A 16,650-nucleotide genomic window follows, 5' to 3' on the forward strand; every position below is an offset into this window, starting at 1 on the left:
GTTGTTGTACCAGAGCACCCCTTCTTGTTCCTCTTCAGTCAGTGAGACAAATCCTAAAGTCCAAGCAGTTTGCCTAAACAGTGAAGTAGAAATTTAAGACATTATGGTTCTAACTCCAAGGTCCATTGGTTTTCATCCTTAATATATCAAAAGACAAAATATGGACTCCTTTAAAGCATTGCTCTTTATTCTCAAGGAAATAAAAAGAACTACATAAAACTGAAATACGAATGTAATTGGATAGCCAAACACAACAAATCTTGAGACACTCCCTTTTACTGTTTCTCATTTTCTCTCTCTTGCTTGTTCAATTATGGAGTTCAATTACACCTTTTTACCTTCCAGGAGGTCACCCCACAGCACCAACTGAATAGCCTCAAGTTGAAAATCATACTAACTTTCCGGCGCCGTGGCTAATAGGCTAATCCTCCGCCTTACAGCGCCGGCACACCGGGTTCTAGTCCCAGTTGGGGTGCCGGATTCTGTCCCGGTTGCCTCTCTTCCAGGCCAGCTCTCTGCTGTCGCCAGGGAGTGCAGTGGAGGATGGCCCAAGTCCTTGGGCCCTGCACCCGCATGGAGACCAGGAGAAGCACCTGGCTCCTGCCTTCGGATCAGTGCGGTGCACCAGCCACAGTGCACCGGCCATGGTGGCCACTGGAGGGTGAACCAACGGCAAAGGAAGACCTTTCTCTCTGTCTCTCTCTCTCTCACTATCCACTCTGCCTGTCAAAAATAAAAAAAAAAAAAAAAAGAAAGAAAGAAAGAAAAGAAAATCATACTAACTTGTGTCCCAGTACTGCTCAATACTGTGTCCTTATTTCTCTGGCAGTCAGCATACATTTGGTGATTCTCAGATCTATGAACCGTGACCTCCAGCTAGGGAAGGTGCTCATTTCATTGAGTAGGGGACTGAAGATGATTTGAAAATAAGGTTCCAAAAGCCCAGGTGACAGAAAAATTCCATACTTTTCTATTGGCAGGCACTAACAGGATATATACAATGCATGTTATTTGCAGGGTCATCTTTTTTGGCAATTAACCTCATAACCCAGCAGAAAGATAAAGAGCTTTTGTGCATGTCTGGTGGAGAGCTAAATTTGTTTACTTTCCCTGGGAATATTGTCACAGTCTTATAAAATTATGCTAAAATGTGGATGGCCCTTTTATGATAAGGGACTCACTTTCTGTTTGTGAGTGCAGCTCATTGGTAATTTATAGAGGCTATTGTCATTTGCTAAAATATGCTGACAAGGAGAATGGTACATTCAATATAGAAATGTGCCTAATGTGCCATGTTCCTTGCCATTAGCTTATTTATTTATTTTTAAATTGAAGAATGGATGTTTTGTACCAAGAGCAATATTTCCTAGGTATGTAATAATAGTGCTTAATAGATAATCGATTTCAGAGATAGTTTAAATCTGCCCATTTTAAAGTCACATAATCAGAATTGATGCAGTCTATGTAAGCGGAAATATCTGCTCTTAGGAATGCAAGGTTCTTCAGATTAAACTTCTGCTGTTCTGATTTCCTATGAATTAAATTTTGATCTTCCCATTAGTAACAAAGGAATACAATACATGCTCTTTGTCAGTGCTACAGTCTTTACTAACAGTTTTTGAGTGCTAGGCACTTTTCAACTTTATAGGTGAGAACTTACTAAATCCTCACAACAAATCTATGATGTAGAATCGCTGTTGTTCTCATTTTAGCAATAAAGAAACTAAAGTATTAAAATGTCAGTTTTTTCAAGGTGGCATAACTAGTAAGTATAAACTAGATTTCTGACTCTTGTTCTTATCCATTATAGTCAATAGGAAATAATTTCCCCCAGGTCCCACATAGGTTGCCTTGAATCCATCAGAAGGACAAATGTATGCTTTCTATGATATGTAATAGTTAATATGGAATACAAAAAATAGAATAGAAAATATAGAATTAATATATAATAGAATAGAGTACAAAAAATAAAATAGAATACAAAACATACATCTTATGATTTTTTATTTTTTTTAAACTTTATTTAATGAATATAAATTTCCAAAGTACAACTTATGGATTACAATGGCTTTCCCCCCAAAAAACTTCCCTCCCACCGGCAACCCTCCCCTTTCCTGCTCCCTCTCCCCTTCCATTCACATCAAGATTCATTTATACTCCTGTGGAACCATGATATTTATATTTTTTACTTGTTGAATATTATGGTTAGTATGGGTTAGTGGTGCATTAAGCCTGTATGGATAGAGTGGACCAAAATTATGTATTTCCAGAAATTAAAAAAAAAAAAAGAAAGGAAGGAAGCGAGTTGGGGGGACAAGAGAAGCGTGGGCATTAGGTTTTCCTTCTTTGAAATGTACCTATGAAATCTGTTCTCTTTATATGAATAAAAATTTTAAAAAAGAAGTTCCTACCTAAGACATATCTATTTCCTGCCAAGAAGGAAGCCAAATAGTTTTAGAACTTGAATTCACTTTATTTAATTTATTAATTTATTTGAGAAGGCAGAGAGACAGAAACAGAGTCTGACAGAGGTCTTCTATGTGCTGGCTCACTCACAAATGTCCTCAACAGCTGGGGCTGCCAGAAGAGGAAGTCAAGAGCTCAGAACTCAACCTGGGTCTCCTACAGGGGTGGCAGGGACCCAGGTATTTGAGTCATCATCTGCTGCTTTCCAGGAAGCAAATTAACAAGTAGGAACTGGAAGCAGAAGAATCAGGCACTCCATTATAGGAAGCTAGTGTCCAAAGCAGTGCCTTAACTGTTCTGCCAAATGCCTGACCCTTGAATGCACTTTTGTGCTAAAATCTCAATGGTCAGGACAATTGAGGAGAACTTCCCAATTGTCGTTTTCATGACACAGAGGAAACCTAGCTTACTGCTTAGGTTACTGAGATTACTAGTGAAAATCTTATGGCTGGTCAAGTCCAGTTTAAAGAAATATTTTCCTTACTCTTTAGGCTAATTGAGTTAAGATTTTCTGTTCTTTCATGTGAAAATAATCCAGGAGGTCTAAATGATGTGAATTTTTCTATACTACTGAAAGTTTTGCATTATTTGACTTTTTGATGCTAATTTCAAATTAATGAATTCTTTAGATTACCCGCCTCCTTTTGAAATTTGGTGCTGATGTAAATGTAAGTGGTGAAGTTGGAGATAGGCCTCTCCACCTAGCGTCTGCAAAAGGATTCTTCAATATTGCAAAACTCTTAATGGAGGAAGGCAGCAAGGCAGATGGTAAGCTTATATGTAGAGGATCTTTGCTGTCACATGCTTAATACATACATTTTTCTTATATTTCCCTTATTTACTGGAGAATAATGTTGAAGTTGATTAATCCTATATCCATGTGTTAATTTGTTGCACAAGTCATAATTTATTACTTATAGTATGATTATTAAACCCACATGTAAATCGTCCTGTACACACTTTTGTCAGTTCTTATTATATATATCATGTGGCTCAGAGAAACTAAGGCATTTTCCTATATAAATTAGGCTGACTTTCTGTTACTCCCTACTTTTTCTGATGTATAATTTAGAAGAAGCATATTCCCACATATCAAATGTATCACTTGATGAATATTTACTTATTTGTAAACTCACACCCAGATCAAGATATAGAATGTTTCTTCATTCTGGAATGTTCCCTCGTGTCTCTGTCTCAGGAAATAACCTTCACCACGAAGATTATCACCATTCTGGTTTCTTTCACCGTGGATTACCTTTTTTTCTGTTAAGTGCATATAATTTTGTGACTGCCTCCTTTTACTCAACAAGATAATTTGGACATTTATCCATATTGTGGATGAATCATAGTTTGTTATTTTATGTTGCTGATTGTATCAACATTTGAGGGTACATCAAATGTTTTTGGAAATGGAATTAAAATGTAAGTTTATTCTGGAGCAAAATCAATGTTGAAGCCCATAGTTTTTTTCATAACATCCATTCTCCATTAATTTTTGAAGATCCCTCATACACATGGATTTCAAATTTTTTACACAAAATAAACATTTTAATATAATTTTCTAAAAACTGTTTGAAATACCCTCCTACTAAAATTTGTGCATCCATTCTCCTCATAATAGACACCTTACTATGTTTCATGTTTCACTAGCAGCATATCTAATTGAAGTATTTTTGTGAATATACATGCATGTATCTCTTGAGTTTATGTATATATATATATATATATATATATATGTCTGTGTGTGTGTGTAATTGCTGGATCAAAGTATACATATTTGTCTAACTTTCTACAAAATTTATAGACAGCTTTCCAAATGTTAATATTATTTTTTCAATCCCACAGAAATATATCAGCATTCCAGTTGTTTTCCATAATTCCTTCCTAATAGCAGATATTTTACTACTAAAATTTTTAATAAAGTTTGAATGTGGTAAGTTTTGAGAAAATTTTTTAAAATACATGTAAAGATCTTCAACTTAATGAGTGTATAATATAATTTAGTTTTTTAAATTATAAAATGAATTTTAGAAAGTTGATTAAAAGTATGTATTAATTTTTTTCCTTTCTTTCACTCTTCCTTACACGCTTTATTTTTTGACACAAATTCACTCAGAGTTACATTTTGCCATTAAATTCTCTCAGGCATATCCAACATTCTTGCATTGACCCCCTAGAGACTTAATTAAAAGCCAAGCTGTGAGAGCTCCTGGCCTTTGCAGCAGAACCAATACACATTTTCAAAAGGACATGGTTGTCAAACCCCTGGAACTGCTAGTTCCTTTGCCCCAAATTCAGATTGCTCTTTGGTTAATAAACCTAGTCAATGTTTTCTTCTACTCACAAGGAAAACACACAGGCTCAAGAGACAACTGAGGCAAGAACCTGGGAAAGTTCCCCCTTTCCTTGTTGGAAGCAGGGGCCACTTTATTTTGTAAAATTTGATGAACATGTATTGTTTTCTTTAAACCAGTGTGCAACAGCTAGGGCATCTACTCTATAGCATTATTATAAATAACCTGTGTTACGAGGACGAAGGGGATGCTGTTCCTTGGACCTTGTTTAAGCAGTCTCTTTCATTCTGTTAGTTTAGAATAGGCAGAGGTACACCCGTGCGAACCACTGAACATGTAATTGTGTTTTTAAAACCACCTCTGTCTTCCAAGGGGTCAGGAACTGCATCACTTTTTCTATTTATTACCAATGCCAACCTCAGGTTTTTATTCTTCTGTGGAACTCCAAAGCTCTGTAGTGTCAAAATGAGTGTCATTTATGATCAGCATGTCTCGGGATCAAAGGACTCTTCTGTAAAAGGCATTGAAATGTGTACAGCAACCATATCCCCCTTACACACTGGTATCATATCACATAATTTTTAACATTTTATCCCTGACTCACACAAGCACTAAATCCCTCCTACTCAATCATTAAAAAAAAAAAAAAAAAAAAAAAAAAACCTCGAGACAGCATGAGTCAGATTTTTAAGTATTTTTATTTCTATCTGGTATACACTTTATATTTAAGTCCCTTTTTCACTTTAACCAATTGCAGAACATTTGCTGGAAGATTTGCTTTACTAACGGACATGCTGTAGCACTTATTATCAGTTAGTCCACATATTCCAAAAGGTAGTTGAGTCTCAAAAAGATTTTTTTTTTAAGATCTGGACTTTGCATATTGTAAATGCATTTAAGGGTACGATCAAATAAATGACCTCTAAAGGATTACAATATGAAATTCAGTATTTACAGTATGTTTCCATGGTAACAGAATGTCATGAATGAGAATAAATTCAGGTTGCAAAATCAGGCAAAATATGATTCTGAAAGCAGCCTCTTTAGTTCAATGTGTTTGGGAGGCTGACCTATTCATTTGCGTATGTTTTAAATCTCTGGTCTGCTGCCTTCTATGCCTTAGGGCCATGAAAAATGAGAAATATATTGTCTATTGAATGAGGTAGAAAAGGTCAATATATTGCTGGATTCCATAAGAAAAAATAATAGTGTTAAAATCCTCAAAATTTATCACTTTGATAAAGTTGAAAGTGAAAAGCTTTTAAATTCAGAATTTATAAATTTTTGTCATCAGATCATCAAATAACAGTTTTAATTGTTTTATGTTTTAAATGTTTAAATTGTTTAAATTCAATTTATTTTTAAATTAACAATTAAATATTAATTGTTTTAAATGTCTTAAATAACACAATTCTTTTGAAAGAACTGAGTGTTTCAAAAAGCCACAAAAAAATTCAAAGGCATGCCCACTAAGAGAAAATGTTGGTTTTTTTCAAATATGTCATATTAGAACTATTGCATGGATTTGTTATTTAAATTTTATTTAAGACACATTGGGATTTATATTAAAAAGGCTCTGGGATCTGCAGATATTGATGGGTTAATCCGCAGTTTTTTTTTATTTTATCTTTATTGTCAATAAGCAGAAATAAATAAGAAGCAGCATCCACCCACCCATTCAATAATCTTTCTTTCCAAAGACATTGCTAAACACTTGCTTTCTTCAAAGTAGAAGATTAGGCAATAATGTTTTCCTAATAATGATGCACATGTATTACTTTGTTTAAAAGTCTCCTTTATTAAAATTCTCAATAAGATGTTGGTAGAGCAAATAGAATATCATACATATATTCCATTTTCCTGAGATAAGAGAATAATACATACTTTTGTTGTCTTTGCAAATTAGTCCAAGATAAAATTAAGTAGATCACAATTACTGTGGCAAAAATGCACGTGTATAAACATAAACTTTGCATCTGACCCCATGTTTCTCTTGGCTTGTACCTTCGGTTGGTATTTACATCTTCTTTGATGGGAACAATGTCTAGGCCACTGCAGATAATTCACAGAGTAGATAACCTACTTTCTAGTTTATTGATTCAATTGATGAAGAATAATGCTGAGTGGGGCTGAGGATGGCCAGAGGTAAGTTATGAGTTAATGGGAGAATGCAGTGCACGCTGCTTTACCACTCCTCTTTTGAGACTCAAGAGTGCTGACAGCAACTTCCAGATGCCCTGCACTCCCAACTCCTCAAGCATTGACACATAGCATCGACTCTCCCTGGCCTCGAACAGAATGTGAACAAAGGAAATGTATCATAAAAAAGAAGAGAATCAAAATAACCAGGAATGTTCTTCTGAAGAATAGAGATCTTTCTGAGCTTCTCATTAATAAAAAAGATGGAAAGGTTTCATTTTCAATGACAGCCTCAGGAAGAGAAGCTCTGCAACTTTGTTAAAGACTTCCCTTTGGCTGAAGATCTTGCAGGGCAATGAAATGAGAATGGTTGTCCCACATTTAGCATCCACTGTTGTACCTGAGCGAGTATGAACAAAGGAGCTCCACACATTGATAAAATTTGATGGTCCTTTATTTTCCGGCGGTGGAGAGTAGGCTCATGCCCTAAAGAACTCTCGACCCTGAAGCCTAAAGCAACAGGGTTTATAAAGGCAAAAACCACAAAATCAGGAGGGGAATTCATGGTTGCTAGGAACAGGGGGGAATACATGGTTACCGGGGTCAAGCTGACCTAAAACCTATGGGAAACTAGTATCAATTATAATCTTGACAATACCAGTTACAATCTGATAATCCTGACATTAATCCAGGTATTGGTTTTAATTATATGTAGGACATAGACAAATTACATTTTTATCATTAACCCAGGTGCAACCTTTCTACTTTTAAGCTTGAACAATTATGCAAGGGGGTTTCTATGCTCTGCCAAGTGTGATGTAGTGGACTGTTATTGTTCTACTGTTTTAGATCATAGTTTCAGACCAGAGTCTTACAGTGGTGGTGGGGGGGGTGCTTTCCCAGAGTGGAGTCTCAAGTGCTCCAAAATGGAGTCCCTACTGTCAAGGTGCTACTTCACTACAAGGCCCAAATCAGTGGCCGTTAATTGTTATATGATGATTACACCAATGTACACATTTTTACATGTAATTATTACCATCTTTTGTTTTTCCTTCCTGCTCTATATTTTTTTTTTACATTTTAGTTTCTTTCAGTTCCTTCAGGTCTATGAAGTGATTAAGTAATAAATAGATTTGTGTAAAGTAGGCGAAATAATAAAGAAAATGGTTAAACATCAGAGATCGAATTATTTTAGTTTTAAAAATTTACTTAAAGCCATACTAATAATTGAACAGTCTGGACATCAGTTATTCTTTCTCCAGAGCTGGAATGACTAACTGTTAAACTAGACTGTAAAGTGTTTGAGGGTATGGACTCTTTGTATTTATAGATTTTTTTTTATTTAGCACTTAGTACATTTATAAGGGGAAATTTTGTAAACAGATAAAGTGACAAGCATCATGCTACGTGCTTTCCATCATGATATCCTTTAATGCCTTCAGTATCCTTGCAACACTGGCATTATTACAACCATTGTTAATGATAAGACATCACACCTCTAACACCTAATACAGTGGCTAGTGCATAGCGATTATTAAATACTTGTAAAGGCATGAGAGCATATCAGTCATTTTCTTACCTTCTGGCATTGAAAACTAACTTGTTCTAATGTAAACATAAAAGGAATATATTAAAGGATATCAAGTAGCAGGCAAAATCTACCCCAGAACAGGGTAAAAATATTGCCATAGGAATATTCCTAATGAGGAACAACATGAAAAATCACATCCCAAACTGGTCTTGTGAAGAAACATGGTCATTCCAGTACACACACATCAACACTTGTGCTTCTGCATCAATAATGCAAGATACTGAATCTGTAATTGGAAGTGGTACCCTGGAAGTTGGATGGAGATATTACCACACTGCCAGGATAGATTAAGCCTTGCTTTTTTGTATCATTAACTCCAAAGTCAAAGTCAGATATGACTTACTGAGTGGAGAAGTCTATGGCTAGGTTCCAAACCAGAGAACTATTAAAAGTAAAAATGTCACAACTGAGAACTATCTTGAGGGGCCAGTGTTGTGGCAGAGCAGACTAAGCCTCTGCCTGTGATTTCAGCATCCCATATGGGCAGAAGTTCAAGTTCCAGCTGTCTACTTCCAATCCGGTTCCCTGCTAGAGGCCTGGGAAAAGCAGAAAAGGATGGCCTGGGTACTTGGGTCATTGCCACAAATGTGGGAGATCTGGAAGAAGTTCCTGGGTTTGGCTTGGCCAAGTCCTGGCCGTTGTGGCCATTTGAGGAATGAGTCAGAAGAAGATCTCTCTCTCTCTCTCCTTCTCTCTCTACCCTTCTCTCCACAACTGCACCTTTCAAATAAGTAAATATTTAAAGAAGAAAAAAAGAGTTATCTCAGGATAACAAGTCTAAATAGGAACATGTAGTCACCCTTTGCTTTTCCTGTGCCCCAGATGCAAAGGAGTCTCAGAAAGCACATTCTCAGATTCTGTTATTGAACATGATCTTGATTTCTTGTTGGTAATTGCAGTCTAGGGAACTCCCACATATCCTAAGAAATTGTGAGTATGTGTGGTCCAAAGAAAATGACAACTATCCACGATGGAGTGGACAATAGATTTTAAATGACCTGCCTGAAAGTTATGTAATTAATGAGGTTTGTGCTGCCCTAAAGCACTTTTTTCTTTTCATTAGACCTTGCTTTGTATAGTGTGGTATGATACTTCTCAGCTGAGGGGATACATCAGAACTTCCTAACAGGTCCCACTAAACCTAATGAACAAATATCTCTGGCAATGATGCATTAGCCATGATCTATAGTTGTTCACATCCTTGAGGGGGATAAATTTTTTTAAATGAGGTTCTCATGGAAATAAGGCCACAAGTTCCTTCTGTATGCTTATGAGTTTCCTGAACTATTCTATTTCATTATTCAAGGTAGATTTGATGTGATGTATTCCATGGGATTTATGAGAGCTAGAAGAAAGCCTGTTTAATGCAGTAATAGGCAATAGAATAGAATTATGACATTTTTAATTGGTTGCACTTAATTTCCTTTATTATTACCATTAATTGGCAATTTCCAGGAGTCTCTCAAGCACTTAGAAATGTCCGTGGCACGACACATATGAAGGGTGAGAAACAGAGGACTCCTGTTAATATACCTTTCTCTTTCTTGCTGCTGACAGTGAATGCTCAGGATAATGAAGACCATGTTCCACTCCACTTCTGTTCTCGCTTTGGACACCATGATATAGTGAAGTACCTGCTCCAAAGCGACTTGGCAGTTCAACCCCATGTTGTTAATATCTATGGAGACACCCCTTTGCACTTGTGAGTATTCTGTAGCATTGCACAGGTCAGCTAAGTATGCTGTATGTGCTCTCTTACTAACAAAATATTTTCTCCAAATATAGGGCATGCTACAATGGCAAATTTGACGTTGCTAAGGAAATCATTCAAATATCAGGAACAGAAAGTCTGACTAAGGAAAATATCTTCAGTGAAACAGCTTTTCACAGGTAAAAGAATATTTCAGTGCAATAACCCTAAACTTAGCTGACACCCTACAGCACCTTAAGTTGTGTACATAAAGCAAGAACAAATAGTGGCAGATGCTGTAATCAGAGAACGATAGCAGAGGTAGAGCAAAGGACAAGGGGCTCAAGCTAGATGCGCAGAAGAAAAGGTGTAGGCAGATGCTGCAGTCAGTACAACAGATGGGGCTGCAGCCAGATGCTATGTTCCTGGCAGCAGCCACAAAGACAGGGTCTGATGTTGCCAAGGCAACAGGCATATCAACATCTGTAAGCATATTGCTTCTATTCCTCTTCACTCTGTGGAAAGCTGCCAGAAGGGGCTGTGCCCGTAATCCTCTTCCTCCAAGAATCTCATTACCAGAATTCATCAGCATCAAATGTGACACTTTTTCCTTACCACTTAAACCGGATGTGCAAATGTGTCTACCTATCTGAGACATCCATCTGTCAGCCTGCAAAAGCCTACTCAGGATGGCCACTGTGATACCTAAGAAGGCATTAGCTCTTTTCTAGGAATATGTGAGAGTCCTTTACAGGATGTTCTACAAGCATGTTGAAGGATGATGTAGGATTGGAAAAGTTTCAAGCATGAAAAAACAAAAAGAAAGAACGAAAGAACGAAAGAAATTAGTTGTTAATAACTCAAAACCATAGCTTCCTATAATATCCAGAGAAGGCAGATGTCATAAAATTTAGAGCTCTCATTAGAATGAGTAACTATTTTGCTGTTTAATAAAAGCACAACGATTTGAACTTAGTAAATCTTGAATGTGCATTTACTTACACATTACCTATTTCTTCCCTATCTCGCCACCTCTAAAAGAGATACTTGAGACCAATCTGTTGTTTATGTAATGTCTGTATTTCTCTGACGAATAGCAAAATGAGGAGACACCATTTTTTATAATGAACTAAATTAAGCTTGTGATTCTGCATAAGACATCACCCTGTCAAATTTCAAATGGATTTCCAGGTTTTTGTTTGTTTGTTTGTTTTTGTTTTTTTGTTTTTGTTTTTGTTTTTGTTTTTGTCAATGAAAGAGGTCAGCAAAAGGGAAAGTTAAAAAAAAAAACTACCATATACAGAGTAGTGACTATGTGCCACGTGATTTGCATCCATTTTTCATTTAATCCTCACAACCATATTATGAAGTTGGATTTATTATGTATCTTCTTCAAATGAGAAAACTGAGGTTCAGGAAGGTAATAAAATTGTCAAAGTTTCTTATGGTTAGAAAAAAACACAATAAAAGCTTTCCTAATTCTACATCCTATGCTTTTTGCATGTCTTCATGTTCTACTACCAAAATATTTTGTCTGTTTTCTACACATTCAATAACAGAACAGATGTAAGAACTCTTCAGATCATACCATAATCATAATGGATCAGTGGAGCCTGTCCCTGAAGGGGAAAATTGGCAGAACAGAGATGTATGGTTGCTGGTATCCTCTCTTTCCATTATGTCACGCCTGTTAAAGCTCATACATCAGGCGAGTTTTCAAATCATTTTGCTACTATAAGAAAATAAATTGGAGCCAGCTATAATTTAAGGGTGACTGTCACCTCCAAAAGCTTGTCTATATGGTTGATGAAGTGAGTTGAAAGTGTGGACACATTTATTTTATTTTGTGTAAGCCTGTGACTACCAAGAGTAACAGACTAATATTTTTATTCTATTCACCTTAGGCATATATTTTTTATATAAGGAATTCACTCAGAATAGAAATTTTATAATGTTTACATCATAAGCATGTAATAAGCACCCAATGCATTTCTGTTATAGTTTACATAAACATACATATATCTATGTAGATACACACACATATACAAATACATACATTTAGATGTATAGCCAAGATGGCAACTGAATAATAATATCCTATAACCACGTCCCCTCAGAGAATCAACATGAACAGCTTAGTATGAGCACACCCAAAGTCACCTTCCCAAGAGCTACAGAGGCCACGTGACAGACCACAGTGTCTTATCTTGTGGTTACAAGGAAAGTTGCACTGTTAAGAGGAAGCAAGAGAGTGCCCTGTGTCACTGTTTTCCCAGCTCCAGTCAGTGCAGAGTAGAAAGGCACCGCCCATTTAGGAGTGCAAGAGTGGACTGGAGACCAGTGCCAGGCCCTCTATGGAAGACCTTCAGTCATGCTGAGTCCACCAGCTGACCCCCCAGGTCCCTATGCATGGAGTGAATATTTGAAACTTCCATACCGAAATGGCCTCCAGCCACCCTCTCCCAACTGTCAGCAGAAAGCAAAACTGTAGTCCTGCTGATAGGCCTGGGAAAGACCTCAGGACCACACCTTGGAGCTCAAAGTCAGGTCTATTGCACCAAGATTCAGCAAGAGATCAAATCCCAAAGACCTCTACCACATGCACGCTGAGCCTCTGGATTTGCGTGCATCAGGTAGACACCTGTGTTCTGGTGAGTCACACTCCTTTTCATATGTGTCACTCACTGCATTTGTGGGGCTCAGGAAAGGTGGTACCCAGGTGTGACCAGCCCACAGTTTGCCTTTAGCACCCTTCTTTCACCTCCAAATTTGAGCAGACAGCAAGGGACCAAAAGGACTGTGTCATGGAATTCAATGCTGGGTTGATAAAGCTCAGTGTTAGGCAAATCCCAATGGCTTCTATCATTACTCCAGTGCTCAAGGATGGAGTCTCTGGACTTGTCCCAATATTGGGCAGAATCCTGTGCCCTGGTGACACAGACTTTTGGCATGTACCACCACCAGGAACAGTGGTTTTTCTAGTTACTACTTATTGAATTACTTATTTAGTGGAGGGTTAAGCTTGTGACTATAAAATAAATTGAAAGGAAATTTATATTCATTAAATAAAAGTTAAAAATTTTTTTTAAAAATAAAATAAAATGAATTGAAAGTATGGCACTGTAAGAGTCAAAAGAAAAACAGGAAAGGAAGGAGGAGGAAGGGTAGAAGTGAGGAAAGCAGGGACTGTAGCATGGAAGTATCATTATGCTCTTAAAACTGTTCACATGAAATCTGTCCCTTTTATATAAATAAAAACAAATAAAGTAAGAAAAAATACATTATGTGTCAATAATTACCTTAAATGCCATGGAATAAACAACCAAATCAAAAAACATGAATTTTTTTACAGTCCTTGTCTCTACTATTGAGGAACAGTGTTTTTTGTTTTTTTTTTTCTTTTTTATTATCTGTTGAAATCTTTAGTTTAATGGAGGGTTAAGCTTATGATTATAAACTGAAAACATGTCATTTGTATAAATTAAAAGAAAAAATAAGAAAGAAGAGGACAGAGGGTGGCATCATGGGCATTAGGGAGGTTGGGTATGAAGGATCAGTCCTAACTCAGTGTATATGATATACATAACATTTTCACCCTATATAAATGCATTTTTTTCAAAAAGACATAGAGTGATGAAATGGATTAAAAAACAGAATCTAAATATAAGTTGCTTATAAGAAACTCACTTCACTTCTAAGGATATACATGGATTAAAAGTGAAAGGATAGAAAAAGATGTCCCATGGGAATGGAACCTGAAAGGAAGCAGGAGTAGCCATACTTCTGTTAGATAAAATGTATTTTAAATCAAAAAGGTTAAAAAGAGACCAGAGAGGTCATTACATAATGAAAAAGAGTTCAATCCAGCAAGAGAAATAACACTTACATACTGGAGTGCCAAATATATAAAGCAAGTAAGAAAATACAAGAAATGTTATATAAGTCTTTTCTTGATGGCCTAAAGGTACAAATCTTTAGTATTTTATCCCTATAGTATGTACATATTTTTATTTACCCTTGATGGATTGTGCTTAGTTCCTTTTAACCAGGTCTTCCTTGAATCCCACCTTCCTTCTCTCTGTTGCCTCTGGTACTTTAATACACACATTAACACCTAGAATAGCTGTATTACTTTGCTAGGGCTGCCTTAACAAAATACCTCAGACTTATTGGTTTAAAAAATTTTAATTTATTGTCTCATAATTCTGCAGGTTTGGAGTCTAAATCAAGGTTGTGTGCTTCTGAGGCCTTTCTACTTGACATGAAGTTGGCAACCTCACTGTGCCTTCACATCCTTCTCCCTCTGTGTCATCTGTATTCTATGCCTCTAATATTGACACCAGTTACACTGGATTAGTGCATGTGCTAATGACTCTGTTTTAACTTAATTGCATTTTAAAGACACTTTTCCTACATATAGTCACATTCTGAGGCTATAGGAAGTACGGCTTCACCATATGAATTTGGGGAGGAAATAATTCAATCCAAAAAGAAAGTTGTTTTTTTTTTTTTTTTCTTGTGTTTCTGCAGTGCTTGTACCTATGGCAAAAGCATTGACCTGGTTAAATTCCTTCTTGATCAGAATGTCATAAACATCAACCACCAAGGAAGGGATGGCCACACTGGTAAGATGGCCACACAGCTCCTGATAATTACCGATGCTCAAAACTGGTGGTGTGCTTAGAGGAGGCAGCACCAGAATTGGCCTAGATGAGTGGATGTGGGTGGATATAATTTAGAATTGATGGTGAATGGTGATCATAAAAACAGACTGACTTTCAGTCAGTTTCATTATTGTGTTATATTATTTTTTAAAGATTTATTTATTATTTGGAAGAGTTACACAGAGCATGAAAGAGGCAGAGAGAGAGAGAGAGTTCTTCCATCCATTGATTCACTCCCCAATTGGCCACAATGGCTGGAGCTGTGCCGATCCAAAGCCAGGAGCTTCCTCTGGATCTCCCACCCAGGTGCAAGGGTCCAAGGACTTGGGCCATCTTCTACTGCTTTCCCAAGCCATATCAGAGAGATGAATTGGAAGCGGAGCAGCCAGGTCTCAAACTGGTGCCCATATGGGATGCCCATACTGTTGGCTTAACTCACTACGCCACAGGGCTGGCCCCTTGTGTTATATTATGTTTACTCAATGTATTCCTTGAAGGCCTGTACCAGGAATAGATTGAACAAAAACTGCCCTGCCTTTGCTTTGGTGCGTAAGAAATAGATCTGCTTGGAGTACTCATTATTTTATGTATATAAAGATGCTAACATTTGTTCTTGATAATTGCAATAGATATAGAAATACTACAACTTCTACTGACTAAAATATGGTCATATAAAAGATTGACTAGAAGAGAATATTCTTGCTTAAAGTATTGTCTTCTTTGTTCAGTAATAAAATTATTAAAGAACCAATTGTTATTTTAAATTTCTGAAAACAATGCTATTATGTAGTGATGACTATCTTTTGAAAACCAAGGTGAAGTTTTTCCATTTTCTCCTTTCAGTCTTTTATACTTTCCTATTACAGGACTACATTCTGCTTGCTACCATGGTCACATCCGCCTGGTTCAGTTCTTACTGGATAATGGAGCTGATATGAATCTAGTAGCCTGTGATCCCAGCAGGTCTAGTGGTGAAAAAGATGAGCAGACATGTTTGATGTGGGCTTATGAAAGAGGTATATTTTTTAATCATTGCATCTCCATAGCGATACATTGAAGTGTGTGCATAAATTATGTTGATGCATCAATAATTCCTTTGCTTGCATAACCTGTACACTTGAATTTCCTCTGTAGACTGCATTTGAGTCTCTGGGGATTTGGATTAAAGAGTCCAATAGATCATCATTAGAGAAAGCAACTCCTGGGCTACAGACGAACTGAAGGCATTCTCACTATTGGCCCTTTGAAAAGGGAATGAATGGATCCATTTCTAGGTATTAGGGGGAAAATGTAATAAATAACAGAATGGATCAGAGCTAGTCTGTATTTCTTGTATAAGGGAATCTTGTGGATCCAACATTTTTGTAAAAAGAAGAAATAGAAATAAAGAAAAATAAGGAATATTTGTTAGGATTTAACCTGCTTTCTGATAATGCCTATGCTATGCTAGACAAGTGTAAGAGAAACAATGATTAGTGCTTTAGTATAAGCTGACTTGAAGTCACAGTGCTGATAGCTTATCCTCTGGTGTGAGAACACCTGGGTTTAAATCAAATCATGTTTTTTGACCTTGTGCAAGTTATTTGATCTTGCTTAGCTACAGTTTCTTCACTTCAAAAATGAGGATAACAACAACTTCTACTTCACAAAGATTGTAAAGGGTAACTGAGAAAATATAATACATGCAGATTGCTGAGAACAGTGGGCAGCACAAAATAAGGAACTATAATTAACATTTTAGTTGTGACAGCAGTGGCAGTAATAATGGTTCAAAATAAGGTTTATTGATAACAAATTCTTCATTTA

At 36.6% G+C, this 16,650-nt stretch overlaps 1 protein-coding gene across 3 annotated transcripts in view; it reads left to right on the forward strand.

Annotated features, from left to right (window-relative positions):
• TNNI3K (TNNI3 interacting kinase) overlaps positions 1 to 16,650 on the forward strand; it is a 368,374-nt gene that overhangs the window by 122,347 nt on the left and 229,377 nt on the right. For all 3 annotated transcript variants that reach the window (XM_062191544.1, XM_062191547.1, XM_062191546.1), the window contains 5 exons: positions 3,096 to 3,234; positions 10,048 to 10,192; positions 10,276 to 10,380; positions 14,711 to 14,805; positions 15,711 to 15,860. In XM_062191544.1, the coding sequence (XP_062047528.1) occupies positions 3,096 to 3,234; positions 10,048 to 10,192; positions 10,276 to 10,380; positions 14,711 to 14,805; positions 15,711 to 15,860 (634 nt within the window). The remainder of the gene's footprint in view (positions 1 to 3,095; positions 3,235 to 10,047; positions 10,193 to 10,275; positions 10,381 to 14,710; positions 14,806 to 15,710; positions 15,861 to 16,650) is intronic.

This window comes from Lepus europaeus, chromosome 5 (genome assembly GCF_033115175.1).
Source record: "Lepus europaeus isolate LE1 chromosome 5, mLepTim1.pri, whole genome shotgun sequence".
Taxonomy (NCBI): domain Eukaryota; kingdom Metazoa; phylum Chordata; class Mammalia; order Lagomorpha; family Leporidae; genus Lepus; species Lepus europaeus.